Source organism: Suricata suricatta, chromosome 8 (genome assembly GCF_006229205.1).
Source record: "Suricata suricatta isolate VVHF042 chromosome 8, meerkat_22Aug2017_6uvM2_HiC, whole genome shotgun sequence".
Lineage (NCBI taxonomy): Eukaryota > Metazoa > Chordata > Mammalia > Carnivora > Herpestidae > Suricata > Suricata suricatta.
Window position 1 is genome coordinate 12,099,897 of NC_043707.1, and position 27,895 is coordinate 12,127,791.

The 27,895-nt window shown below is 55.1% G+C and overlaps 1 protein-coding gene and 1 long non-coding RNA gene across 2 annotated transcripts in view; one reads left to right on the forward strand and one right to left on the reverse strand.

The window, feature by feature from the left end:
• ABCC1 (ATP binding cassette subfamily C member 1) overlaps positions 1–27,490 on the forward strand; it is a 117,779-nt gene extending 90,289 nt beyond the window's left edge. Inside the window, exons 20-31 of the mRNA XM_029949064.1 lie at positions 3,744–3,837; positions 5,610–5,745; positions 8,462–8,669; positions 11,461–11,771; positions 16,153–16,352; positions 18,174–18,300; positions 18,852–18,953; positions 21,426–21,572; positions 23,120–23,278; positions 23,926–24,092; positions 25,163–25,357; positions 25,842–27,490. Coding sequence (XP_029804924.1) covers positions 3,744–3,837; positions 5,610–5,745; positions 8,462–8,669; positions 11,461–11,771; positions 16,153–16,352; positions 18,174–18,300; positions 18,852–18,953; positions 21,426–21,572; positions 23,120–23,278; positions 23,926–24,092; positions 25,163–25,357; positions 25,842–25,950 — 1,955 coding nt within the window. The 3' untranslated portion in view covers positions 25,951–27,490. The remainder of the gene's footprint in view (positions 1–3,743; positions 3,838–5,609; positions 5,746–8,461; positions 8,670–11,460; positions 11,772–16,152; positions 16,353–18,173; positions 18,301–18,851; positions 18,954–21,425; positions 21,573–23,119; positions 23,279–23,925; positions 24,093–25,162; positions 25,358–25,841) is intronic.
• LOC115299639 lies at positions 10,162–22,199 on the reverse strand. Its single transcript, XR_003912269.1, has 3 exons — positions 21,930–22,199; positions 11,444–11,913; positions 10,162–10,402 (listed from the first exon to the last, which is right to left on the reverse strand). It is a non-coding gene; the product is annotated as an uncharacterized LOC115299639 (long non-coding RNA).
• Positions 27,491–27,895: the final 405 nt, after the last annotated feature.

Below are 27,895 nucleotides of genomic sequence, written 5' to 3' on the forward strand. Positions count from 1 at the left end.
TTGTGGTGTGGGGAATGGGATGGCATCACGGTGGCAGTGGGGTGCCCATTCTGGCACAGGAAGGTCAGCTCTGTTCGCTCGGCCGTTGGTTTACTAACCTGTCTATCTGTATATCAGGTGTATACAGAGCACTTGCTGTGTGTCATGGGAACACCTGGTACTTGAGCTGCTGTGTGGAATGGTGCCTCTTGGATTGTGCAGTGCACATCCTGTTTAACCCTACATGGCCATCCGATGTGGCAGGTGATGGGAATAGAGACCCTGAGGCCCACTCTCTGTCTTCCAGAGCTCACAGTCTGATGGTAGAGATAAACACCAAATAATCAAGAACATGGTGGTGCTAACTGCGGTGATGGGGGCTGGGAGGGGCCAAGATGAACTCTGAGCCAAGTTACCTTCTCTTCCCCTTTTCTTGGCTCCATGCAGTGGCTCAGAGTAAGGTTCCTTGTGGTTCCATCCTTCCTGGAGGAACTGAGGGCTGTGGGCTACAGCGGAGGCCCGTGCGGTCCCCAGCTGCCACATCCGTGCCGCCCAGCTGTCCTCCTGTGACCTGTGTGGACAGAGGGTTGGCTTGCATTTTTCTAGATATTTTTATGTTTGACATGGTAATAACTTTCAGAGAAAGGGCCTGCCCCGTGCAGTGTGCTTGGCAGGGATCTACTGAGAACACGTGGGCTGGGGAAACTGAGGCACAGGTGCAGCCGGTCCCTCGGTCCCTTGGACATCTTTGCCCCTCACCTTTAGGAGAAAACATCCAGCCTTGCTCTCTGGACATTTTATTATTATTATTATTATTATTATTATTATTATTATTATTAGAGAATGCACAAGTTGGAGAGAGGGGCAGATGGAGAGAATCTTAAGCAGGCTCCATGCTCAGCACAGAGCCCAACATGGGGCTCAATCCATGACCTTGGGATCATGACCTGAGCTGAAATCAGGAGTCAGACTTTCAACTGACTGAGCCACCCGGGGGCCCCCACTCTGGGCACTTAATTGGGGTGGTTTAGGGAGAGAGTTCTGCTTTGGTTCTTAATACCCTCCTGGGTCTTGTAAATTCTCTGGTCCCAAAGTGGAAGAGAGGAGGGTCCGTGGCCCCGGGTGAGACGTGGCCGTGCTCGCATGGAGAGGCCACAGCTGGACTGGCCCTGCTGCTGCGTGCGCGGTGAGAGGCCCTTGACTGCAGTTATCGGGCAGCTACGATGTGCCAGGCTTCCTGGGGGGCCCTCAGGCATGTGGTCTGCATGCCCAGATCTCCTGCTCATCAGCTTGGTGGCCTTGGCTAAGCTTTACTGTCCTGTAGGTCAGATCACCATGATCTGAGCGTGTCTTGAAGGAGATCCTGTGTACATAACGCTTGGCACGCAGCGCATGGACGGTGAACGGCAATGGTGTGGTTATTACGATCCCACCTTCACTCGCTGGGCGTGGGCACGACCCAGGCAGCCCAAGGCGGGGCAGGGTGACGTGTGCCTGACGCAGTAGCACGTCTGTGGGCGCCAGGAGGAGGGATGTCTGTTGCAGAGTTACGGCGGCAAAGGCTGCCCTGACTCCCTATGGCGAGGTTCAGGCGTCACCCAGCCGCTGGAGCGGACCCATCGCTCCTGCCTTCCTTAAACAGTAGTGTGTCTCTGGTGCAGACAGAGGGCCCATCCGTAAGCCACAGACGCCGACTCAGCCCCCGAAACACGGGTGCTTCCAGGCAGAGTCAGGGAGCTCAGAAACCCAAGGCCGAACCAAACAAGCAAGACTCAGGAAATAGGAGCTCTGGGAATCCTGTTTAGGACAGGCCACCCGGAGCTGTCTTTAGTCCTCGGGGTCACTGATGGCTCCTAGTCACGGGGAAGGGGTTCTGATGGGCTGCCCTGGGGCAGGGCCCCCATGGCCTGCCGAGACTGTAGGGGTAGGGAGGGCTGACTCCCCGCAAAGAAGGCAGATGGAGAGGTGGATCGACTCGTGCACATTGCCCCGCTTAGCACTCGCATCTGTCCCCTTTCAGGGGAGAACTTTCCAGCTGCCCGAGCTGCTGTGTCAGCCTGTGGGCTAATTGGGTTGAGAAAGGGGGTCACGGGAGGCCACTGTGAGCTCTCGCATCTGGGCCTTAGGGCTCGTCCTGAGTGAGGAGCAGAGTAGGGGGCTGGAGGCTGCAGCGGACAGCGTGTGCGGCCAGCTGGGAGCGCGGGGCTCCTGCCGCAACACAGGTGGCTCTGGGTGTCTCCAGGCATCCCTGTGCCTGCACAGAGAGATGGTCGAGGCCAGGCCTGGGCGTCCAGTGCTGGGCGCACGTGTGGCTGCCTGTGCCTGCGTGGAAAGTACTGCTTGTTATTCTTTGTGATTTAGTTTCTTTCTTTTTAATTAAAAAGGAAAGAAATCTATAAAGCAGTGATTATCAGTCTTGGCTGCGCCCCCGAATGCTCTGTAGAAAGTGTTTTTAGGCATAAGGCTAAATGCCACTGTGGTGTCCATCCCTTACTATGCATTGTGCACGGCCTCCTCTGCTCCCCGCTCCCCACTTAGGACGGTAGCTGCCGCCATCACTCCCACTTTGCTGATGTGAAAGTTGGGGCTCAGAGAGGGTTATTGCTTCCCTAGCACACACAGCTGGGAAGGAAGAGAACATGTCATTCCTGAGTGTTCTCCGACTGAGAACAGGCACCCGGCCCCCTGCCTGCAGTCATCGCAGGGACGGGACCCGGGTGGGGTGGGGGGGTGTCCCCGCGTGGGGCACCCTTCAGAGCCAAGGCGCAGAGCCACCAGCTCCCGGCTCCCACCCCAGCCTAGGAGCAGTTCCCGACCCCGCTCCGCAGCGTCTGCCTGTTTGCATTTCCGCGCCAGCTTGCATGCTGTCAGCATGTCCCCGGGTCACCCTGTCTTTGCTGCGTGTTTGTCCCCTCTTGGAACACCTTCCCTCGTCTTCCGGGCCAGCCCTTCGGAGCCCTGCCCCGTGTGTCTCTCTTGTGCACTCTGTCCCCGTCCTGGCAGCAGCGTGAGGAGGTGAGTGCAGAGCAGGGGTAATGACACCGAGGAGCGCGGAGAATTACGGCAGGTGACATGGGTCAGCCCGGCACTGCGGCCACCACCCGCTTCATACACGCTAGCCACTGCCATCGGGGCCATGGTGATGAGTGTTGATGCCAAGGACATGATTCTGGGGCGGGGACACCGGCCTGGCTGGTGCGTCTCCTGGTGGCCCTACCGGTTGTCAGGGAAGTTCCTCTTTGTGGGGGACTGACCCTGCTCCAGGTACCTCCGCCCCAGACGGTCCACACCCCCCCCACGGCCTGGCAGTAACATTCCCCGGTCCTCCTGTTGGCTGACGCTCTTATCAGAAATCATCATCATTTGAGTACCCGTTGTGCTTGGGGTGCTTGGGGACCCGTGAGCTGTGCCCTGTCCCCTGTGAGACTGCCCGTTGGGCTCAGCTTCACGCAGCAGAGACGCTGTCCGCTGCACTGCACGGCACCTGTTGCTGCTGGCACAGGGTGCTTGCTGAGGCCCGGCACCCTCCACGCCAGGCCCTCCGCGCGGTGCCGGTCCCCATCTGTGCGCCACTGCAGCCGGCCAGCAATGCATGTCTCCTGCGTCAGCGCGGGGGACGGGCTGTGTCCTCAGCACAGCAGCTCGCGCTTTCTGAGCTTGCTGGTGGCCAGTTACCTGCGTTGAAGTGACAGGTCCTCCTGAATGTCTTGGGTCTTGGTGACCAGCTCCTAAAGTCACAGTTTCCCTTCTCTGTCCCCTACCAGGATTCACAGGCCCCAGCAGCCCGGGCAAGGAGGTGAGGCAGATGGAGAACGGCATGCTGGTGACGGAGGCCGCGGGGAAGCAGCAGCTGCAGAGGTACGGGCGCAGGCGGACCCTTCCTCCGGAGGCCCGGGCACCACGCCTCTGCCCCCTGCCTGGGCTGGGAGCACGGCAGCCTGTGTGGCCTCCCGAGGCAGGCCCTCAGCTCTGCGGGCGCCACGGAAGGTGTGGCCTTTCTGCCTCCTTTCCCAGACGGTTAGGAGACCTTAGCTGGCACTGTTCTGCCAGTTGGCACATCTCACACCAGACTTAACCATCTGTGTCAGGTTCCCTGTGTGATACCGATCTTTGCTCAAGTCCTTCAGAGGGGCCTGGAGGATTGAGGCCTAAGGGCCAGCATTCGAATCACAATGGTCAGTGATGGAGACCACTGTGTTTAACTCTGTACAGTCTGTGGAAATCTTAAGTTCCCATTTTATAGATGAGCGAACTGAGCACTCTCCCTAAGTCACGTAGCTAGAGAGAGACTGAACTTGGATTTGAACCCAGTCCCGGTCTCTGAGCCCATGCTCCCAAGTACTAGGCTTTGCTGCTTTAAAGGCCGTCGCTTTCAGCTAGATGGTTGGGATTTGGAGGAGCAGCATTCTGTGAGTCTGGTTGCCTGACCTCTCTGTGCCTCAGTTTCCTTATTGGTCAGATAGGGTCTGTGCCATACCTACTGCAGGGGGCTGGCTGAAGTGAGGTGGACGCTGTAATGCATGAGAAGCACTCAGCACAGCACCTTGCTCCATCAACACCCAGTAAACAGCACTTCTAAGTGGGTGAGCTGGGGCTGCCTGCAGTTATTTCCCTCGGGCAGGGGGATTTCACAGACGTGGGGTGGGAAGGAAATGGGCGTGAGCAGCTCCTCCGATCAGAACACGGCCCACAGTTCCCCCTGGACTCCTGATTTTTGCCATGCGGCACAGGCAGAACTACTTCCTGCTCTCTCGGTGCACCTGTTCAGGCAGTGAGCTAGCTCTGCGAACGTCAGTCATGCAGAACAGAGTCTCGCCCGGGGGCTGGGGGCACTGCCAGGATTCAGGCGGGCGGCCAGTCAGCCGTGGCTGCTGTGATCTGAGAACTTGCTGGGAAATCAGCCGCGAAAAGGCAGCCCCTGGAGGTGGTCCTGGGACCTCGGGGCAGGTGATGGTGGGGGGCTTGCCGGGGAGACCAGAGTGGACGGAATGGAAGCATGGAGGCACTGGGCATATCAGTTGCTACGTAACAGGTGACCTCAAGCTCCGTGGCTTGTCATCTCACGGTTTCTGTGGCCTCAGAAAGCCTGGGCTCTGCCGAGCCGGCCCGTCCGCTCAGGGCCTCCCCCAGGCCGCATCCAATGTGTCTACCAGGCTGGGTTCTCATCTGAAGGCACGACCTGGGACGGACCCGCTTGAAGCTCACATGGCTGCTGCCAGGATTCAGGCCCAAGGGGCTGGTCACTGTCCTCAGCTTCTGCCCGGAGCTCTCTGTTCCCGGCCCCCTGGGCCACCAGCCCTGCAGCGGCTTTGTCTTTACCAGCGAAGCAAGGAGGGGAGAGTCTGCAACCAGGATGGAAGGCACACCCCGTCCCTTTGCCCGTGTGGGTCTGAGCCGCGGCTTGAGAGGGTGTCCCTGTACATGCGCCCGCGCCATTCTCCGGGGTTACAGGTCCCCACGGGGAGTGACTACCCGGAGGAAGCCTCTAAAGACAGCTTTGGGCCACGGGACCTGTGACAGTGTGTCGTGGTCTGTGCAGTCGGAAGATAGAGCGAGTTTGGTGCGCTCTTGGGGTTGCCCCTGTCCCCGAGGCCCCTGCGTGGCTGACAGCGTGTGCCTTGCTTTCCCAGGCAGCTCAGCAGCTCTTCCTCGTGCAGCGGGGACGTGAGCCGCCACCACACCGGCACCGCCGAGCTGCAGAGAGCCGGAGCCAAGGATGAGGACGCCTGGAAGCTGGTAGAGGCAGACAAGGCTCAAACGGGGCAGGTGAGGGCTGGCTCCCCAGGTGATGACAGCGGCCTGCGTCGCTGCTGGCGCCTGTGCAGGACGCCTTGTGGATGTTCAGTCGTGTCGTCCCCTCAACAAGCCTGTAGAAGTGCCACTTCCCAGTGCTGGACGGGGACCGGGGACTTGCCCAAGGTCCCAGCCGGGGAGCGGCACAGCTGGGATTTGAACCCTGGCCGTCCGACTCCAGGTTTGGCATTTGTGGCCCCTGCTGTACTGACCACCACGTCCTTTGAGCCGCTGGGGGCTTTTCTTAGCTGTAGGTGCCTTTCCGCTGTGTGGGAAGTTGGATAGAAGATACGGTCGTCTCTGAGATCGCGCCTCTGTCGCATCGCATAATGTTAGCGTGCCTTTCATTTCTGCTTTAACCCGATGATTACATAGGAAGCCTGAGTTGGGTGCTCCTTCATCTATGACTGTCTTCGTCCCTTGAGCCGCTGTAATAAAAACCCATAGGCCGGGTGCCTGAGAAGCTACCCGCCTTGACTCTAGCCCTTCGGGAGGCCAAGGCCAAGGCCAAGGCCAAGGCGGGTGTGGTGTCTGGTGAGGGCTCGCTCCTCAGTTCATAGCCCGCCCTTTCCTTGCGTCCTCAGTGTGGATGAGGGAGCCTCCGGAGCTGCTCCTATGGAGGCACTGACCCCATAGTGAGGGCCCCGTCCCCACGATCCGGTCACTGCCCCAAAGCCCCGCCTCTGAGAGCTGTCCCCTGGAGCTTAGGATCTCAACGCACGGACACACACGTTCAAGCCCGCAGCACTAGCCGTCCTCACTTCACGTTGTCCGGGGAGGATCGGTTGCAGGCTCTTGTTTTATCGGATGTGTTTTACAGTCCTCTGTTTTGGGCACGCGTCCGTAAGTTTCCATTTATGGTAATGATCCAAAGTTTATTTTTAAAAATACATGTGGTATGTTTAAAAAAATTAAAAAACAGGGATTGGATTCGTAAAAGGAGAAGGAGTACACCCGTGAACACCCTGCCACGCGGGGGGCTCAGGAGCCAGCCGGGCAGGGCGCGCTTCCCTCCCATCTGCCTGCGTGCGTCCGGAACCCCCTGGAACCCTCTGTCCCAGGCTTCTCCTCTCCTCTTCCCATCGCAGCCGTGGTCGGGGTAGAGGTGGCTGAAGTACAGCCTCCCTCCTTATTCCCGCGGGTCGTCCGGGGAGCCGGAATAATGACCCCAAATCAAGGCCTGGAGAAGGATTGCCAAGCCATTTATCCCCTATTTAATCCCACTCCGCCCAGTAGTAACCTGCTTTTTAGTTTTTTTAATGTTTTATTTATTTTTGAGAGCGAGCGAGACAGTGTGAGCAGGGGAGGGTCAGAGAGAGAGAGAGACACAGAATTGGAAGCAGGTTCCAGGCTCTGAGCTGTCAGCACAGAGCCTGACATGGTGCTCGAACCCACGAACCCTGAGATCATGCCCTGAGCCGAAGTCGGATGCCTAACTGACAGAGCTCCCCAGGCGCCCCTGACCTGCCTTTTATATACGTGAAAGTCAGAGCAGGGGTCCTGTAACTTGCCAGAGCCCGACCAGGAGCAGAAATCTCTGCCTCCCGCATCCGCCATGTTGTGCTGCTCCTCTGAGGTCCCCGGTCCTGCAGGTCATTCCAGGCTCAGCAGCCTGCTTGGCTGGATGATGAAGCCCTAAGGTGACATAAGCATGGAACACCACCCCCTACCCCTTCACCTTGGAAAACAGAGGAAGGAAAAGTCACAAAGAAACACTCAGTTATATGCGAGACCTCTGGCCTTTCACCTGTACCTTCCAGCCCGACTCTGGTTCAGATCAATGGTTTTCGTGACCCCAGATTCAGCAGGAGAGGCTTGACCTGACCGTGAGCGCACACCAGCAAGGACCCTGGCGTTTGTGGAAACCCAGCCGGGCAGGCTGGGCGTAGGGCTGCCCCAAAGCAGAGTGCCCCTGTCTCTTTGGACGACGACACAGAGTTGTTTAGCCCTCCTCCTGGGCTCCACAGGGAATGTGGGCGTCCTGGGCTCCTCTGTCACCCTGTGGAGCCCAGGAGCAGGCTGAGTCAGCCCCAACCGTCCAGAAGCCAGTGGAAACAATGTGGAGTTGGTTTCACTGTTGAGAGGAAATGAGAGGGGAGGTAACACTTCATCTTGGTTGCTAGGCAACATGTCACGCCATCCCCTTTGCTCTTGATGGCTTCCTGATGGGCCTGGACTAAGGCTCAGAACCCTAAACAGAATGTCCCAGACCCTGTGCAGTGTGACCGCTGCTTATTCTACAGCTCGATCTTGCCTCCCTTGCGTTCCCTAAACGTGCTGTGTTCCTTCCTGCCTCAGGGCCTTTGCACATGCTCCTTCCTTTGCCCTCAGTGCCTTTTTTCCTTTCTTGGCCATCATTTCCTCAAGGAAATTGTCAGATTACCTCCCCGTTCAGTTAGGTTGTGATGCCCACTTTGATACCCTGAGGGGATCCTGCACTGCCCCAGCCCTTCTCTATAATTGCACTTTAATCTGGGCGCTGAATGCCTGTCTTGCTGCTGGACTGGAAGCTCCAGGAGGGCAGAGACCTTGACTTTATCTCCTGCTGACTTTGTCAGTCAGCTGAGGGGGCGTGTGCCTCGGGCAAGAGCGCCGTCGGGGGCGGATCACGCAGACGCTGTTGGAGCGCCCGACCTGGATGGTGTGGTGGGAGTGGCCTGCGAGGTGCCTTCTGTCCCCTGCTCTGCAGGTCAAGCTGGCCGTGTACTGGGACTACATGAAGGCCATCGGACTTTTCATCTCCTTCCTGAGCATCTTCCTCTTCTTGTGTAACCACGTTGCCTCCCTGGCCTCTAACTACTGGCTCAGCCTCTGGACTGATGACCCCATCGTCAACGGGACCCAGGAGCACACTAAACTCCGGCTGAGCGTCTATGGAGCCCTGGGCATTTCACAAGGTGGGGGCCGTCCCCGCCCCACCCTCCCCTGCCCACCCAGTTTTGGTCACCCAAAATGCATCCGTGTCTTACTATAGAGTCGGGTACCCCCTTTGTCAGGGCTTGGCAGACCCCCCCCCAAACTAAGCCAAACTGACAAGAACAGTATCTGTCACATAGCAGACACTCAGGTACTTGTAGAGGGACTGTGTCTTGAATGCTCTGTTTCATGGGGCCCTAGGAGATGGAAAGGAGCTCTAATGTGCCCATTTTACAGACCAGGAAAGTCGAGGAACCACAGCCTCCTCGAGCATTGGCAGGCAACGGCCCTGCTCCCTCAGGGTGGGATTCAGTTGTGCTGGTGGGTCTCAGCGTTGTCCTCTGGAGGGACACTCAGCAATGTCTGAGGTACCTAGAGCTGTCACGGTGGGGGGCGCAACTGCTGTGTGGAGGTCAGAGATGTCGCCAGATGTCCTGCAGTGCACAGCCCCGCCCCCACAGCAGGGAGTGCTCCGGCCTCAAATGTCAGTAGTGACGAAATTGAGAAACCGTATGCTCCGGACACAGCAGCGTTACTAGGAAGAGCGAGTGTTTCCTGAGCACGCTCCTGGGGCTGATTATGTTGTAAACGCTGAGTTTTAGCTTCCTTTACTTTGGCAGCAGGTGTTGTGAGGCCATAGCTAATATTTTCCGCACTTAGACACACAGATTCTAGGGGCACTTGGGCGGCTCAGTCAGTTGCTCTGACTCTTGATTTTGGCTTAGGTCATGATCCCGGGGTTGTGGGATCACACCCCACATTGGGCTCCATGCTGGGCATGGAGCCTGCTTGGGATGCTCTCTCTCTTCCTCTGCCTTGACCCCTGCATGCTCTTTCCCTCTCTCACACTCAAATACAAATGTCTCAGTTAAGCATCCACCTTTGGATCAGGTCATGACCTCACGGTTCGTGAGTTCAAGCCCCACGTCGGGCTCTGTGCTGACAGCTCAGAGCCTGGAGTCTGCTTCAGAGTCTGTTTCCCTCTCTCTGTCTGCCCCTCCCCTGCTCTCACTCTTTTTTTTTTTTTTTAATTTTTTATGTTTTTAATGTTTATTTTTGAGAGAGAGAAAAAGAGTGTGAACCAGAGAGAGGCAGAAAGGGAAGGAGGCAGAATCAGAAGCAGGCTCCAGGCTCCCAGCTGTCAGCACAGAGCCAGACACAGGGCTCGAACTCAGGAACTGCGAGATCATGACCTGAGCCGAAGTCGGATGCTTAACCCACGGAGCCAGGCACCCTGTCTGTCTTTCTATCTCTCTCAAAAACAAACATTTAAAAAAATGTAGTTAGTTAATTAAAAACAAAAGAAATAGAGACTCGTGAGGTTAAGTAAATTGCCTAAAGGCACCTAGTAAATACAGGCAGAGAGCTGGCCTCGAATGAGGTGGGCTGGCCCAGGGGCCCATGCTGTTAATCACTGCTACCCACGAGCTGTGTGTTTAGGTGCTCAGTGTGCATACGTACATACGTGTGTATTCTGTGTCTGTGATACAGAAGTACGGACAATGACCATTTGATATATTTGAGCACTTCCTGTACCCCAAGCACATTGCCCTTGACATTGAACAAGCGCTACACAGATCAGGACACTGGGGTGACTTGCGGGAAGGCCCCACAGCTGGTAGGCGGCGAAGACGTGATCCGGCAGCGTTGGCTCTGGCCAGGCGTTTGAGCCCCTGCCCGCCTTTGTGAGCGTCTCCATCCCGATGAAATGGCCCTGCAAAGGACAGTTGCGTCACTGCGGCTTGCCCAGGGAGGCCGCGGATGTCTCAGGATCTCCGGGAGATGGCTTTGCAACAAAAACCCCCAAAAGACAGAAGAGCAGATTTCTTCATCCCTGACACCTCACCCTAGGGCACGGGACCAGCCTGCGGACTGTCTCTGAGGGAACGTGGGGCACAGAGTGGGTGTGACGTTTACCTGGGCTCACACAGCAGCAGGGTCTGTTCTAGAGTCGAGCTGTCCATTCTGGTAGCCCCTGGCCACATGGGGCTATTTGAATTTCAAGTAGTCAACATTCACTAACCCCATCAGCTCTTCCGTGGCACCAGCCACATTTCTAGTGCTCGGTGGCCACAGATGCCTGGAGGCTGCCACACTGGCCTGCACAGATACAGAACATTTCCATCTTTCCAGAAAGTTCTGTTGCATCCATGGTCTGGAGGAATGTGGCATAAAGATTCAGAGCAGGACCCTGGAGCTGCTGCCTGGATCAGGACCCCAGTTCCGCTGCTGATTGGCTGACTATACTGAGGGCAGAGGAGTTCACCTGTCTGGCCTTAAGCTTCCTTCTCTGTAAAATGGGTGCTAATAGGATTTACACAGAGTCAGTGTAAGAATTAGTTACAAGCAGGGGTGCCTGGGTGGCTCAGTCGGTTGTGCGTCTGTCTCCGGCTCAGGTCATGATCTCATGGTTCGTGGGTTCGAGCCCCACGTTGGGCTCTGTGCTGACAGCTCAGAGCCTGGAGCCTGCTTCCGATTCTGTCTCCCTTTCTTTCTGCTCACACTCTGTCTATCCCTGTCTCTGTTTTTCTCTCAAAGCTAAACATTTAAAAATTACAAAAATTAGACACATACAGTGTTTAACAGGTAGTGAGGCCTCAGTAAGTAACAGCCACTACTGTGGTGGTCATTGTCCTCATCACCCCCCCCGTTAGGAGCTGAGCCCGTGTCCCCTGGTGGAGTTTACTGTCCAGGCCTGATCCGTGGCCGCTCCTCACCCCCGCCCCTAGCGTGGCCCGTGTTCCCTGGAGTTTACCCTGAGCCTGTCTGCAGGTGTCTCGGTGTTCGGCTACTCCATGGCCGTGTCCATCGGGGGGATCTACGCCTCCCGCCGGCTGCACCTGGACCTGCTGCACAACGTGCTCCGGTCGCCCATGAGCTTCTTCGAGCGGACGCCCAGCGGGAACCTCGTGAACCGCTTCTCCAAGGAGCTGGACACGGTGGACTCGATGATCCCCCAGGTCATCAAGATGTTCATGGGCTCCCTGTTCAACGTCCTTGGCGCTTGCATCATCATCCTGCTGGCCACGCCCATCGCCGCCATCATCATCCCACCGCTGGACCTCATCTACTTCTTCGTCCAGGTGAGCAGTGGGGCTCGGGGTTGCGGGAGGGCCCCCCTGGGTGTCACATGGGGGCCCGGGGCTCGCTCCATCTTACCTTTTCCCCGGTGTGGAGCTGTTGGGATTTGCTGGAACAGGGCTGAACTGGGTCTTTTCTCGTCAGCTTAAGTACCCACCAAAGGGGAAACAAGCATAGTAATAAAGACGACTTGAGTATTACAGCTGATTATTAGCATTATGGGGAGACCTGAGGAGCTCAGTCGGTTAAGGATCCAACTCTTGATCTCGACTTAAGTCGTGAGCTCATGATTTTGGGAGATCGAGCGCTGCATCGGGCCCGGTGCTAACAGCACGGAGGCTGCTTGGGATTCTCTCTCTCCCTCTTTCTCTGCCCTCCCCAGCTCATGTGCACCCGTAATTGCTCACTCTCTCTCTCTCCCTCTCTCTCTCTTAAACTAAAAAGTATTGATTGTTGACATTAAAAGAGTTTTAGGAAATTCCTTGGGTCCTGGCCCTGCTGCAGAAAATAGAGATGTGAAGCAACAGCAGCTTGAGGAAGAGATTTGTCTTTATCATAGTGAAAATTATTTATTTATTTATTGTTTCTATTTATTTTTTTCTCCTAGTAGAAATCTAGAGGTGGGCCATTCAGGGCTGGTATGGCAGTTGCACGCATTTGTTAATATCCCAGGCTTCGTCACTATTTTTTCTTTAAGTTTTCCCAGTTCTGCAGAAGCCTTCCATTCATAAGTTGATCTCATGGCCCAAGGTGGCTGCTGGAGCTCCAGCCATCAATCTGTGTTTTAGAATACAAGACCGAGGAAGGGGAACAGAGCGAGGGAGTCCTAGTGGTTCCTTAGGTGATGGCAGTGTCAGCTGTGCTTGCGGCTGACAGAGGAGCGTGTCGAGGCCCTGGTGGCAGAGCTGGGAGTGTGAACTCACATCTGTGTGATTCTAAAGCTGGTATTGGCAACCACGGTGCTGCACTGGCCCTTTTTGCCCAGAAAAGGTTAGCTGCAGCACAGTAGCTGGCTGAGACTGTGGTTAGACGGGAGCCAAGTGGCACAGCACAGAATTAGAGCGAGAGCCGCGCAGAGCTCCGTGCATCAGGCGGTGCTGCCATCTGCCCCCGCGGGGTCTGGAGCCCTGGGTGGAGTCAGCCACCCCCAGGCTCCACGCCGCGGCCCTGTGGTCGGTGAGCATGAATGAAGGTGGAACCAGAGGGAGCAGGACCGATTCCCACACCCTCATTGTGTTCTCTTTAAATTGGTGCCAGCTTTTTTTTTTTTTTTAAACTGATTTACCAGAAATGTTACCCACATTCAGACGCAGGTTTTCCTGAAGGACGCGGCTCAAAGGAACAGAACGGGCCTCATGCTGTGTTCACAGCAGCTCACGTATCCGCCCGGACCAGGACCTCGAGAACTGTGCAGACACTCCGTGATGGGATCTAAGGATCCTTACTGGGGATCGTTAGGGAGACGTGGTGATAGCTCTGGAGTTTATTCTTCAACAGCGGAGACAGTCGTATGGAATCCACACCGTTACTGTGACTGAGTCATGAGCCGTGGTGCTTGTACAGGCTGGAAAGGGAAGCAGTAGAAGGAAGGCACGGTATCCCCAGGGTTGGGATTATGGGAGCATTTGGTTGTGATGGCTTTTGACTAAATCCACACTTAGCCTGCCGCCCAGGAGCCTCCTTCCTCAGTCTGTCTGCAGGAGGGAGGGGAGAATACACCCCCCCCCCCCTGCCCGCGAGAAATGCTCTCAGCATCTTGGTTCATAATAGCCCTAAACTAGAAGTGACTCGAGGGTTTTGACCCAGAGGACACACGAGTTTTCTGAGGTGCTGGAGCTGTTCTAGGTTTCGGTCCGTGAGTGACGGTGCAGGGGTACGTAAATGCAGAATGCATCAAGCTGTGAAGATTTGGTGCATTTTCCAGTAAGACGGGAACACGTTATAGCTTGATTTAAAGTGGCTTTTCGATATACATAGGTTTTCTTCTCTTGCCTTAGAAAAGATCTGGAAGGTTATATACTGAGATTCTTTTATTTAATTAAAAAATTTTTTTTTATTTAAAATAATTTTTTTAATGTTTAGTTATATACTGAAATTTGAACAGTGCTTCTCTGGGAGTACTGGACACGATGTAATTTCTTTAATCTTCCCATCGACATCGCCTCCCCTCCCCCAGATTTTTAAACGGCCATCTGTTAATGTTTTAATTAAAAAAAAATTTTTTATGTCTTTATTTTATTTTGAGACAGAGAGACAGTGCGATCAGGGGAGGGGCAGAGAGGGAGGGAGACACAGAATCGGAAGCAGCTCCAGGCCCTGAGCTGTCAGCACAGAGCCCGACGCGGGGCTTGAACCCACGAACTGTGAGATCATGACTTGAGCTGAAGTCGGGCACTTGGCCGACTGAGCCACCCAGGCGCCCCTTAATATTTTAATTTAAAAGCAAGTCATATTTATAAAAAGATGAAGAGGTGAGCCGACGTGGAAGTGTGTCGGAGTCTCCTTGTTGCTTGGAAGAAGGAGTTTCTGCTTCACGGAATATCTCGGTGTTGGTGAGGCCTGCCCGGCCACAGCTCCGAGCACCTTAGCTTGCGCCCTCTGCCTGGTTCAGGTGGGGGCTCATCAAGCACTTATTTATTTATTTTATTTATCTTTTTTTTAATGCTTATTTATTTGGGCAGGGGGAACACGAGTCGGGGAGGGTCAGAGAGAGAGGGGGAGACGGAATCCTAAGCAAGCTCCATGCTGCCAGGGTGGAGCCCAGCATGGGGCTCGAACCCACGAACCCATAAGGTCATGACCTGAGCCAAAATCATGAGAGTTGGATGCATAACCAACTGAGCCACCCAGGCACCCAGCAAGCACTTATTTTTATTTACGAGCACCAGGCACTTGATTTCGGCAAAAGTTAGGTGAGTCTGGCTGGGTGGATTATGTCTCCTGGAACCGAGTTTAAAAGGGAAGCGAGTAGTTCTTTTGTGGGGGGAGAAAAAAAGAGTTAAGGGGCACCTGGGTGGCTCAGTTGGTTAAGCGTCCAGCTTCAGCTCAGGTCATGATCTCATGGTTCCTGAGTTTGAGCCCCACATGGGGCTCGCTGCTGTCTGCTCAGAGCCTGCTCAGATCCTCTGACCCCCTCTCACTGCCTCTCCCCCGCTTGTCCTCTCTCAAAAATAAATAAAACACTATTAAAAAGTAAAAAAAAATACATAAATGAGTTTGAACACAAATGTGTCTCAGGGTAGCTTTCTACAGTAAATACAGCGCTGAGCCCCGGCAAGCAGAGTCAGTTGAGCAGGGGAAATACAGGAGAATGATTTCCACCCGGATGCCTTGACAGCAGGCCGAGGGTGATTGGGCAGATCCTGCAGGGCCGAGGCGTCCAGGGCTGTTGGAGGCAGCGAGGGGCACGGGCGCAGAGAGGGCATCTGGCGGGACAGCCATTCTGGGCCTGCCGCGGCTGGCACGGTGCTGGGTAGCTTCTGGCCGCCCCGGGGCCTGGTGCCCAGGTGCAGGCTCCGGAGGCCGCACACGCTGCCGTCCGGAGGAAGGTCTGTGCCCCCACGGGGGCCCCAGCAGGCAGGGAGGCCGTGCCCTACCCACCCCTCCTTCCCTTGCCTCGTCCGTTTGTTTGGCACTGTCACTGGGGAAGCACCTGCTTTTGTGTCACATCCTGAGTGCCTCCGGAATGGGGAGCCTCGGTCTCCCCGGTCCTGTTTGTGCAGACGGGGAAACTAAGGCCACGAGAACTGAGTGTCCTCATGTGACCCGTCTGTCATCGATTCACGGCTCCTCGAAGCTTCCAGTGGGCGATTTGCTTTTGCTCCCCCTGCCCAGGTTAGGGGCGGGGCGGCGCAGAGGGGGCGCTGCCTGTGGGGACAGGCGGAGTCAGGGTTGGAACGGAGGCCACGCTGCTCCCTTAAAACCCTAGAGGCCGGCGGCTTGGCGGAGGCAGTACAGTGCAGGGGTTCAGGCTCCCCAGCCAGGCTCTCGGAGTCCAGACCCCGGGCCCCCTGTAGCGGGGGTGGGCCTGGGGGGAGGGGTTGGCGAGCATCTTTGCGCCTGGGTTTACTGACGGCCCGTGCGAGGGAGCCCCGGCTCCCAGCTTTCTGGTGAGGATGAAACGCCCTGATGTCCGTGAAAGGATTTAAACAGTGCTGGGACGGGGGGGCTCTCCGTGAGCCTTAGCCGCTGCCAGTATTTTGTCACTTGTCACTCTGTTGTGCTGGCACCGCGTGCCGGGGGAGCAGAGGTGCCCGTCCAGCGCAGCAGGGCTCCTCCGCTTCGCCTGCGGAGGGACCGGGTGTCCGGCTTCTCCAGCGCGGCCCCCGCGTGGCGGTGGCGCGGAGGGGCCTCGCCAGCTCCCCGGTCCCTTCTGTCCCCCAGAGGTTCTACGTGGCCTCGTCGCGGCAGCTGAAGCGCCTGGAGTCCGTCAGCCGCTCGCCGGTGTACTCCCACTTCAGCGAGACCCTGCTGGGCGTCAGCGTCATCCGCGCCTTCGCGGAGCAGGCGCGCTTCACCCGCCAGAGCGACCTGAAGGTGGACGAGAACCAGAAGGCCTACTACCCCAGCATCGTGGCCAACAGGTGGGCAGGCGAGGCCCGCGGGCGGTGGCGAAGGAAGCCCTCGCTCCCGGAGGAGCCTCACCCGTGGGTGGTTAGACCTGGCGGGGCGGGACAGAACGACCACCAAAAGCAGGCAGGTGCACTGCCAGCCTCAAGCACGGCTGGGTGGGGGGGGCAGGGACCTAGTTCTTCCGGAGGCAGGAAACACCGCAGGAACTCTCCGGGAGCGCTTGTCCTGGCGGGGCAAGGTCCTCAGTGACAGGCAGACTCGCCGATGTTTTCGGGTCCTGGTCCTCAGCCGACAGGGGTGATCACGCATCACCCCCGTGCAATGAGCTTTGGAAGGGATGCACCAGGCTTGGGTTGAACCACGTGAAACGGCCATGATGGAGAGCACCAGTCCCCAGGAGGGACGGGACTTTGCTCCTTGTCGACTAAACTCAGAAAAGTGTCTGATTAGCCCTGAATGAGTATCCTCCTCACTCATGTCCTGTTTGTATTTTTGGAGATGTGGGGGAGGAAATTCGGGGGGGGGTGACTCACCCTGGGAGCACCCTGTCGTAACCACCTGTCACCCCATCATGCGCAGTATAGTCCTGTGACGTAAGACCGGGCAGGGCGTCCCGACCTCCCCCTGCAGGATTGTCATGGAGCCTGTCAGATTCGGGTCTGTCTTTAGGACAAGCTCACACGCAGGGAGATCAGTCATGGGAATCTTTCTTTAAATTTTTCCTTTCTTGGGCACCCAGGTGGCTCAGTTGGTTAAGCATCTGACTTTGGCTTGGGTCATGATCTCGCGATCCAGGAGTTCGAGCCCCGCAACAGGCTCTTTGCCGACAGCTCAGAGCCTGGAGCCTGCTTCAGATCTTCGGATTCTTTGTCCTGCTTCTCTGCTCCTCCCCTGTTCATGCTCTGTCTCACTCTGTCTCTCAAAAATAAATAAATGTTAAAAAGATTTTTTTTAATAAAAATAAAATTTTCTTTTTCTTAATGTTTCTTTATTTATTGGAGCGAGAGAGTGTGAGCAAGGGGGGGGGCAGAGAGAGAGGGAGACACAGAATCTGAAGCAGGCTCCCGGCTTTGTGCTGTCAGCACAGAGCCCAATGCGGGGCTCAAATCCACAAACCGCGAGATCGTGACCTGAGCTGAAGTCAGATGCTCAACTCACTGAGCTACCCAGGCGGCCCTAGTCACGTGAATCTTACAGGCTGAAGTGGACCAAAGATCAACAATATTTCCCTAAAATGCCTTACGTTTTAAATTGCTAACATTCCTAATGCTGAGAGATACGGAAGTTTGCTTTAAACCAATAATGATATCTATTTATACTTTAAGAGGTAAAATAATACATTTTAACATTTCTAAAAGGAGGGTGATATAGGAACATTATAGCTATGCTGAAAATAATATTCATTTCTCCCTCTCCCTTCCCCATTCTCCTGCCAAGAAGAGGTTATTTTTAAATCAGCACTGCCTCTTGGAGCTGATGACTTCTTAGTATTTAGTATTTTCCTGGACCTCTTTTCCAAGATGGGTGTACGTGTCTATATTATAAAGGTTTCAGGAAAACACACACCAAAAAGTTGGTTCTTAAAAAGGCAAGCTTTAGTTTCCTGGGAAGTCTCTTTCTGGAGAACTCCGTTTCAGTCCCCCAAGCCGCTGCATTAACAAGGGATTAGTGAGACCATGTCCCTTGGGCTGTCCTTCCCCCGTGGTGGGACAGAGAAGGCCCTCCCGGGAACTCTCCAACTATTTCCATCAGCAGAGTGCCTCCCCCTCCCCCGACTTGAACCAGAAGCCACGTGTCTGAAAAGCTGACTCCCGGTGTGTGTGTGTGCGCAGGTGGCTGGCCGTGCGGCTGGAGTGCGTGGGGAACTGCATCGTCCTGTTTGCCGCCCTGTTTGCCGTGATCTCCAGGCACAGCCTCAGCGCCGGCCTAGTGGGGCTCTCGGTGTCCTACTCACTGCAGGTAAGCACCGTGACCCCAGCTGCATTTGGGGACATCATTCCTTTAATGGTTATCGGGTTCCGGGGTTTGCTTTGAACCCCCGTGGGAGCTGGGGGAGAGGCGAGGGGCCGGGAGGCGTTCGAGGAGCCCAGGGACCCGCTGGGGCCCGAGGGAGAGGAGACACGGGGCCGGGATCCCCCCCCCGTTACAAGGAAAGCCTTTGATGAGCCAAGAGGATGCCTCCAGCGACAGAAAAAATGCTTTTCACTCTGTTGCTTTTTCTCTCCTCCCGGCCTGGCTGCACTGCCCAGATTTTGATACGTTGGATTTTCCCTCATTACTCCAGTTCAAAGTATTTTCTGATGGTCTTTCTGATTGCTTGTGTGGCCCAGGGGTTAGAAACGTGCTTGCCTAAGAGGTGCGGCGCAGCCCATCTGGTGAGGGCGGTACGTGAGACTGCTATCTTGGGGATCTTTGTTGCCCAGAAAGTTTTGTAACTCGGAATCACTGGCCTAAGATAAAGCAGCACCCCCTGCGCACCCGAGCACTCCTTGTGACCCTTCCGCACGCAGGTCACCACGTACTTGAACTGGCTGGTCCGCATGTCATCTGAGATGGAGACCAACATCGTGGCCGTGGAGAGACTGAAGGAGTATTCAGAAACCGAGAAGGAGGTAAAGCAGGCCCCTGGTCTGACCTCGCCTGTCCCCTTCGGTGACCTGGGTGCCCTCACCAGCCCCTGTTCTGCAAAAATCGTCTTCTTTGTTACGTATCTGTATGGGGGCCTTGCGTTATGCAAAATGAGACCAGTTTTGTCTTCAAGTTTAAAAATTAAGTACCAGTGAGCTGACTGAAAGCATTGAACGTCAGTACATGGATGTTGTGAAAATCGTGACCAGAGTTGGGGGAGCCCTGCAGTGACTGGACACAAGTCCCCATTTGGAAGGAGTAGCCTGGGGAGGGGCGATGGCTGATCCAAGGTCACACGTGGTCCAAGCAGGACCCAAGCGGGACTCAGTGCCCCTAGGAAGTGCCGGGTCTGCGTGCACACCACCAGCAGCAGTACTGACGGTGGTCGTAGTGACGATAACATTGTGCTTGGAGATCCCTTAGCGCTTGCACCACCGGTGATAGTAGGCACACACCTGGGTCCTCAGGGGGGTCAAGCCCTGTACTGCACATTCTACGTAGCGTAATTCGTATGATTTATGTAGAGTAGTTTGTATAATCTTTATATAGCCTTATAGCTCACGTTCTGTCGTGACCCCCATTTACAGGTGAGGAAACTAAGACACTAGATTAAGTTATTTGCTCAAGATTACATGGCTGCAAGCACACAGCCTCCCAAGAAAATGCTTCGTCCTTAAGGCTCTGACACTGGTGAACCAGGTCCCCCTTCATGGGAGAGCATTGTTCAGAATGGTGTGAGCGCCCCCTGTGGAAATAAGAGTGTTTTACACCAGGGGTTTTCCCATTCTACATTGAATTTATATATTTTTTACAATTTTTTAAAATGTTTTACTTATTTTTTTGAGAGAGAGAGAGAGAGAGAGAGACAGCATGAACAGGGGAGGGTCCGAGAGAGAGGGAGACACAGAATCTGAAGACAGTTTCCAGGCTCTGAGATAGCTGTCAGCACAGAGCCTGATGCGGGGCTTGAACCCACAAATGCAAGATCATGCATGACCTGAGCTGAAGCCGGACGTTCAACTGACTGAGCCACCCAGGTGCCCCTCCCTCTTTTTTTTTTTTTTTTTTTTTACAATTTTTAAGATCCATTTCACATGCCCACAGTTCACCATGCATGAAGTATGAAATTACATTTATTATTTTTATTTTTTGATGTTTATTTCTTTGTTTTGAGACAGTGAGAGGGACAGAAAAAGAGGGAGAAAGAGAGAATCCCAAGCAGGCTCTGTACTGACAGCACAGAGCCCAACGTGGGGCTCGAACTCCCAAACTGTGAGATCATGACCTGAGCTGAAACGCAAGAGTCAGACCCTTAACCGACTGAGCCGCCCAGGTGCCCCAAAGTTATATTTATTTTTTAAATTTTTGTTTTTACTTTTTTTAATTAATTATTTTTTAATTTTTCGAATAAGGACATATTCAAAAATACAAAAGAATATAAATATTATCCAGGGTCTTAGCAGTACTAAAAATATATATTCCTGTGTTTACATAGAATATGTTTTCACAGTTAGAAAGTTCCACCCACCTCTCTCCAGTGCCGTCTGTGTTCTTACAGCATAGCCCCTTCATTATACACGTAGATTTATAAAAGGGGACGATGCTTGTTGTAAAAAAAAATATTATAACAAGCTTATGGGGGAGAAAGGAGCTCTCTCTTGTTGCCCCCTCCATTCCTCCGCTCCCCCAGAGATAGTCTCCAGCCTGGCCCAGAGCACATCTAGTTGTAGGGCTCAGGAAATGCTGAACTGAACTCAAGAAGCCCTTCAGAAATAGGAGCTGTGTGACTCTGGGCAAATTACTTACCCTCTCTGTGTTTGTTTCCTCATCTATAAACTGAGGGTAATGAAAGGACCCCACTCATGGGATTGTAGGAAGGAGTAAGTGTCGTCATGTGACCGCGATCTTTAAGCAGCGCTCTTGCCATCATAGTTGCAGTCCAGATGTAGAAGGCATTCGGACTAGCACCTCTCCCCTTGAGTCTGCCCGGAGAAGGCCACTCACTCACTGGTGCAGCGCATAAATATTCACGGGGTCCCTGCTGTGTGCTGTGGGCCCTGGGGCACGGCTGCCAACAACGGAAGAACCTGTCCTGACAGCGTGCATAAGTGAATAAATGCACACCTACAGGGCCTGGAGGTGCCCGGTGGTCCGGAGGGGAACGAGGCAGGGAGAGGCTAGAGGGCACAGCCAGAGGGTGGTCCGAAATGAGCTGAGATCCGCAGCGTGTGCGGGAGCGCACGGGAGGGTGTTGTGGGGAAGAGCGCTCCGGCCAGGGGCACCTGCGGGTTTGGAGGCCCACCCGCCGGCGTGTTTGAGAAGTGGCCCAGCCCTGTGGGGACCAGAGTGAGCGGGAGGGACGGAGATGAGGTCACAGGACCTGCGGCTCCCCGACAGCCTTGGGGCGCGTGAGACGGACCCCAGATCCCTTACCGCCACCCCCACCCCCATCCCAGGCTCCCTGGCGAATCCCCGAGGTGTCTCCGCCCAGCGACTGGCCTCAGGTGGGCCGAGTAGAATTCCGAGACTACGGCCTCCGTTACCGAGAAAACCTGGACCTGGTTCTCAAGCACATTAACGTCACCATCGAGGGAGGGGAGAAGGTGGGTGCCCCTTGCTCCCCCACCGTCCACAGTGGGGCCGGTGATACTGGGTGCATCGTTTCCCCAGTTTGTCACAGCCCCATACCACGGGGCGGGGTGGCCTTTCTGGAGGGGCTTGTGGAGGTAAAAGTGTTGCACACTGTTCACCAGGAGCCAAATGAGGCCTACAGGTGCGTTCTGAAAAAAAATCTGAATATGTTGCAAATTGTGAAAATCTGTTATGTTTTCTATAGAAACCCATTTCCTGCTTTTTTTGAAAGATCACAATATGTAGCAACACTGGGCTTCTCCTCCCTGCCTGGCTTTTTCTAGACCAGACAAGAGCTTCCCAGCTCACCCTGTCCCTCCGTGTCTCACCTGTGGGCCTCGCTGGCCCCTGCCAGCCTTCGGGTTCGCCAGGCGTAGCATAGGAAGACGCCGTCGTCACTAGTAGGAACGGCTCGATGGTCATGGGGGGGTGTCAGGAGTTGGGAATGTACCCCTGGTCCCAAGCCGCTCCTGGAAGACACCCTTGCCCTGAGACCCCTAGACCCTCCTCAGGAATGAGACTAGGGGTCTTCCTGGCCACCTGCCAGAGGACAGTGTTTCTTCCATCTCGAAATGTGTATTTGTTAACCGTTCCTACCTCGGGGCTCGGAATGTTTTGTTCCCGTGAGACCCTTTGTCTTAGAACAAGGGGAAGAATCGAGCGGGTGGTGGTCTCCCTGGGGTTCTGTGGTTTGTGATCTATCATGAGACTCTGCTCTGTGACATTTTCGTTAGAGGTCGGAGGAAGCCTGCCTTTCCGGAGCCCAGATAAGAAGGCAAGAGTTGTGATTGGATGTCAGGAATGTCAGTCATTGGCTACTGAACAGGGAGACCCACCCTACCCACAGCCTCCATGTGCTCGGGCAGCTGGCTGGAGGGGAGGTGGCAGGGGGCTGCTCGAATCTCTGAGATGTTTCTGCAGCTCGGGATGGGAAACTCACCATCAAAGGACTAAAAAACAGTAGGGGGGAAATACCTGACTATCAGTAGTATTGAGGGTTACCCCTTCTGTCTGAGCCCTGTCTCTGGAGATCTGCACTAACTTATTGAAAGACGCGGTTACAGTTTTAACTTACAAAAAGAGCTGGAAAACAGAAGGAAGTCCCTTTTTTTTTTTAAGTTTATTGATTTATTTTGAGAGAGAGAGAGGAGCAGCTGGGGAGGGTAGAGGGGTGGGGGGACAGACGTCCAAAGCAGGTACTGCATTGACAGCGGAGAGCTCGATGCACGGCCCCAACTCCTCATCTCCAAGATCATGACCTGAGCCGAAGTCAGATGCTTAATCACCAACCAAGCGCCCCAAGGAGAAGGAAGGCCTTCTTCATCCTTGGCCAAAACAGCCCCTGAAGGGGTGTCCCTGGGAAGCTGCTCATGGGGAGGGCCGTGGTGGACATTGGGTTGACCAGATGACTGAACTGTGGCAGGGCGGATCCCTGAATTAAGGCCCCATGGGAGAAGGCAGGAGGTAACCCCCAGATACCAGCATTCCTGCCGTGCCCTGGGCCCTTCCTGCCCCACAGGTCGGCATCGTGGGGCGGACGGGAGCTGGGAAATCATCCCTGACCCTGGGCTTGTTTCGGATCAACGAGTCTGCTGAGGGAGAGATCCTTATCGATGACATCAACATCGCGAAGATCGGCCTGCATGATCTGCGCTTCAAGATCACCATCATCCCGCAGGTGGGGTCTGGGTCACCGTGGGCGTGGGGGGGCCACCCTCAAAGCTATGTGTGTCTGTTTTCGGGACAAACCTAATTGTGTTCCTCCTTTATCATTTTCATGGAAATGACGCTGTTTGCCACTGAATCTCCTCATAGCATATAAATAACAGTGGGAATTAGCCAGGTGTCCTTTCTTCACTCCTGCTGGCCCGTCAGGACAAGCCTTTCAAGAGCCAGGAGAGGAATTAGAATTTTCTAGGTTGATTTCTGTAGGTCGTGATTCCCTAATGCATTGACTTGTATTTTTTCCCTAAAATTTCTTCTAAGGGTCTCCTTTGGAGGCAGGGAACAGGGAGGAATCCATGGCACTTTATGATCAGGGGTTTCCCAGGCTGTCTCCCTTCTGGAAGGTTCCCCATACATTTGCATATCAAAGCCTCTGGAAAGTCTTCCAACAAGAAATCTCTTTTATTTCACGTAACCCAAGGTTTTCCAGACTGGCTTCCCCTCCGTTATTAACATCCCCAGGAAGGGCGATTCCAGGGAGCCCTAGGACCCCATCTTGAACAGCTCCGGCCAGAAGTTTTCACATCCCCCCCCTTTGCCCCGCCCCCATCCGGCATGCCGTGAGCCTCACGTGCCATCCGCCGTCCTCTCCCTGAACAGGACCCTGTTTTGTTCTCGGGTTCCCTGCGCATGAACCTGGACCCGTTCAGCCAGTACTCCGATGAGGAAGTCTGGACGTCCCTGGAGCTGGCTCACCTCAAGGACTTTGTGTCAGCCCTGCCCGACAAGCTGAACCACGAGTGTGCGGAAGGCGGCGAGAACCTGAGGTAGGCAGCCCTGCGAGGCCCCAGCCGGGTCTCCTCGACTCCGCCTCGGTCCTCATGCATCTGTGTCAGACCTGGATTTGAGTCCCGGCTCTGCCACAGACAGGCCAATTTCTCTTAACCTCTCAGAGCCTCGGTTTCAACATCTGTGAAATGGGTTTTAGTCCAGACTCATTTTACCATGAGGTATAAATGGGATGGCCAATGTGGTTCCTTTCTTCCACCAGATTTATTCAGTTGAGGGTGACTGTCACTTGTGAAACTATTGAAAGGGTTCTCTATCAGCGGTAGGTAGCCCTTTTCTGAGCCCTCTGAGTCCTCATTCATTGTGCCAGCTGCCTTGGCCCTTGTCCCAGGATCCACCCGTGACCCAGCAGCTAAAGTATTAACGTCCGGCACAGGGGTGACCCAGAGACCTGCTCCAGGGTTACTAGTCAGTGCCTGGCTCACTTGTGTGTTGCTGTGACAGCCAGCCACCAAGCCTCAGGTGTGTGGCAGGCAGTGCCTGCTCCGACCTTGGGGTGATCAGCCAGGGGCTCTGCTGTTGGTGGCTCACTCCTGTGGCCGGGGGGCCCTCGGGCAGTTAGGGTCTGCTCCCCATGGCCTTCACCCTCCAGCAGATAGCCCAGGGACGTTGCCATGGTGATAGCAGAGGTGCAAGAGGGAGCCCACTCTGGTGTGCGTTGCCGCGCGTCCCCTCTGCTGGCCTTATGCTTGCCGGTGTCCCCTTGACCGAAGCAAGACACCTGGTTGAGTCCAGAGTCAGCGGGAGGGGCCTACAGAAGGCACAGCCGTGGGGCTGTTTCGTTAGGTCACACAGGCCATGCTGCACTCGTCGGGTATTTTGGGTCCCCTCTGAGCCTGTCTTGAAAACGATCTCCAGCCTGCCTCTAGGTCAACAGCAAGAATGTCTCGACGTCACTGATGTCTTCCGTGCGTGCAGGAGTGGGTAGGGAGTGGCAGTGCCCAGGTCTCCGCAGCACCGGGTATCTCTTCTCTCCTAGCTGAGGCCTGGGCTCAAGGTCAGGGCTGGTGGTGACCCTGTGTCTCCTGGTCTTTTTCCCCTGGTCAAGTGTTGGGCAGCGCCAGCTGGTGTGCCTGGCCCGGGCTTTGCTGAGGAAGACGAAGATCCTTGTCTTGGATGAGGCCACAGCGGCTGTGGACCTGGAAACCGATGACCTCATTCAGTCTACCATCCGGACGCAGTTTGACGACTGCACTGTGCTGACCATTGCCCACCGGCTCAACACCATCATGGACTACACAAGGTGACGCTGCCGGCACAGAAGGCCCCTCGACCTTGGGATCGGCCCGTTCTGACAGCGCCATCCCATGTCTAGCGACAGCCCTCTCCTTGCACTGGCTATTACTGGCATCACTCTATTATTTATTCAGTCAGCACACATGTGTGAAGTGCTTGCCGCATTCCTGGTCCTGCTCCGGGCACTGGGGGCTCAGCAGGGGTGTCAGAGAAGGAGCTGCCGGAGGGGCCCAAGGGTAATTGGGGGCTGGGTGTGGATGTAGACAGTAAACGCAGCAACAAACAAAAGGAAATTGCCTCGGGAAGGAAATCTAACCAGTGAGAGCCAGTAGTGAGCGTGAGCGTCAAGGGACGTGGACGTTGACGAGAGGAGGGACTGAGGACGGGCCGCCCGGTGGAAGGCTGCTGCGCCAGCCCTGACGCACGGCGCTAGGGGCCCAGGGTACCAGCCGCTTCCCCATCGCTCATGTCCGTGTCCCCTCCTCTTGCAGGGTAATCGTCTTGGACAAAGGAGAGATCCTGGAGTGTGGCCGGCCCTCGGACCTCCTGCAGCAGAGAGGCCTTTTCTACAGCATGGCCAAAGACGCAGGTCTGGTGTGAGCCCCGGAGCTGCTGCATCTGGTCCCAATTGTCGGGCCAACACGGTGGCATCCGGGAAGGAGGCACAAGCCTCCTGTCTACCGAAACCAAAAAAAAAAAAAGAAAAAAGAAAAACCAAAAAACAGAAAACCAACACAAAGCAGCCACCGTGTGGCCCCCAGCCGGGACCTGGTCGTGAAGACACAGGAGACCCCCAGAGACGCAGCCCCCAGACGCTCCCAGCCTCGCCGCCGTTGCCCAACACGATGCACACAGTCCTCACGCTCCCCGGGGGCACGCCCTCGGGCTCTTGGTGCTTTGTTGGAGGTTTTGGTGGCCAGACAGCCTGAGAAATTGGTTTCGTAAAGTATGCTAGTGACCAAATGCAGCCAGCTGCCTCAGATCTCTCCAGCCGACGTCTGTGGAGTCCGTCTTCGAGAAGCCCCCTACAGCTGCCCGTGGCGCCTCTGACGTCCCTCCTTGTCTGGCTCCTCCCAGAATGCTTTGTCTCCTTGGGGCTGCAGGTGGGAGGTGAGGGGCCTGGGAAGGTCCTTCTCTCCCTTGGGCAGGCCCTTGAGGGCCACGGTCACTCCTGTCACCACCCACGTGGTCTTCCAGGACAGGCGTCGCACACCGGGGGCAGCCTCCAGCCCCCGGGCTCCTCACGGGCGGGACTCCACAGGACTCCCGGGCAGTCTGGACCCGGAGGTCACCTCAGTGCTCCCTCCCCAGCCTGGCCACTCGCTCCTTGTCCTCTTCAGTCTTCTCCTGGCTCTCCTTCCTCCCTCTTTCTACCCATTGCCAGAATGGCTCTACTTCTGTAGTCCCTGAGACAGAAGATCTGCCAATGGTTATGAAGCGGTCAAGGTCAAGAGCACCAGGTACCCCCCCAAGTACGACCTGTTGGTACTTAAAAGAGCCCCGTTGATCCCCCTCGGCGTGTTTAGATTTCTTTTCTCGCCCTTGGCATCTGGTTAGCTTGAAGGTGGCAGTGTGGAGAACTTGACATTGCTTTACGGAGTCCCTTCCAGGATGGGAGAGGGACCCATTCACGAATATCAGTGACTGCTTTTTCTTTTTTTCTTCTTCTTCTTCTTTTTCCCCCCAAGTGCTGCTCCAGGGAGAAAAATTGTCTCAAGACTTTAATTTCTTGGGCAGAAGGGTTAGTTGAGGAGCAGCCTTCCCGGGGAGTGGACACGTTGGCCGGCACCTGACAGCTGGTCCGTGTGGTTCTGAAAGAAAGCGGAGAAGCTGAGTCCCTCAGGCCTGTCCTGTCTGGAGCTCACAGCGAGCACAGTGAGACCCCAGAAAAGCAGGGGAAGGTCACTCCTGCTCCACGGTTCATACTTACTAAGAATTACATTGCTGACTTCAAACCCGAGAAGCATCCTTCTTTTAGGTGGAAATACGTATTTATTTTTTTTTTTTGTAAGTTATACCATTCTTTCACATTAGATAAACCAAGTTTTTCTTGGGAAACTTTTTCTAATGACTTACACTGGAAACATGAACATTTGCAAATAATTTGCAGTAAAAAAAAAATATTTTGTTTCTTACCGAACAGTTGTTCTGTGTTCTTTGGGGATCAGCAAAGGTTTCAGCGTTTCCTCCTGGAGTCAGGACGGGGTACCCTCCCATCTGCTTCTCTTCTTTCTCTTTGGCAAAGCTGTCATCTCCAGTGGGAGCTCTTGTTTAGAAATGGGGCCTTTGAGGTTAAGAATCAGGTGGGGGTTAGTGGGGAGTCAGCATGTCGTCGTGGACAGAGCCCGGACTTGAATCCCGCCCTTTGTGACAGCAGTTTGCTGGCTGTGTGACCTTGTGTGGGTTGCTTGGTCTCTGGGCCTCAGCAGTCTCATCTATAAGATGGGGCTGATCGTACCTGCCTGGGGTTGTGGAGATGAGCAGCGATGTGTCTGTGATATGCACAGTCCGGGTCAGGTTCCAGGACACAAGGAGGGTGAAAGTC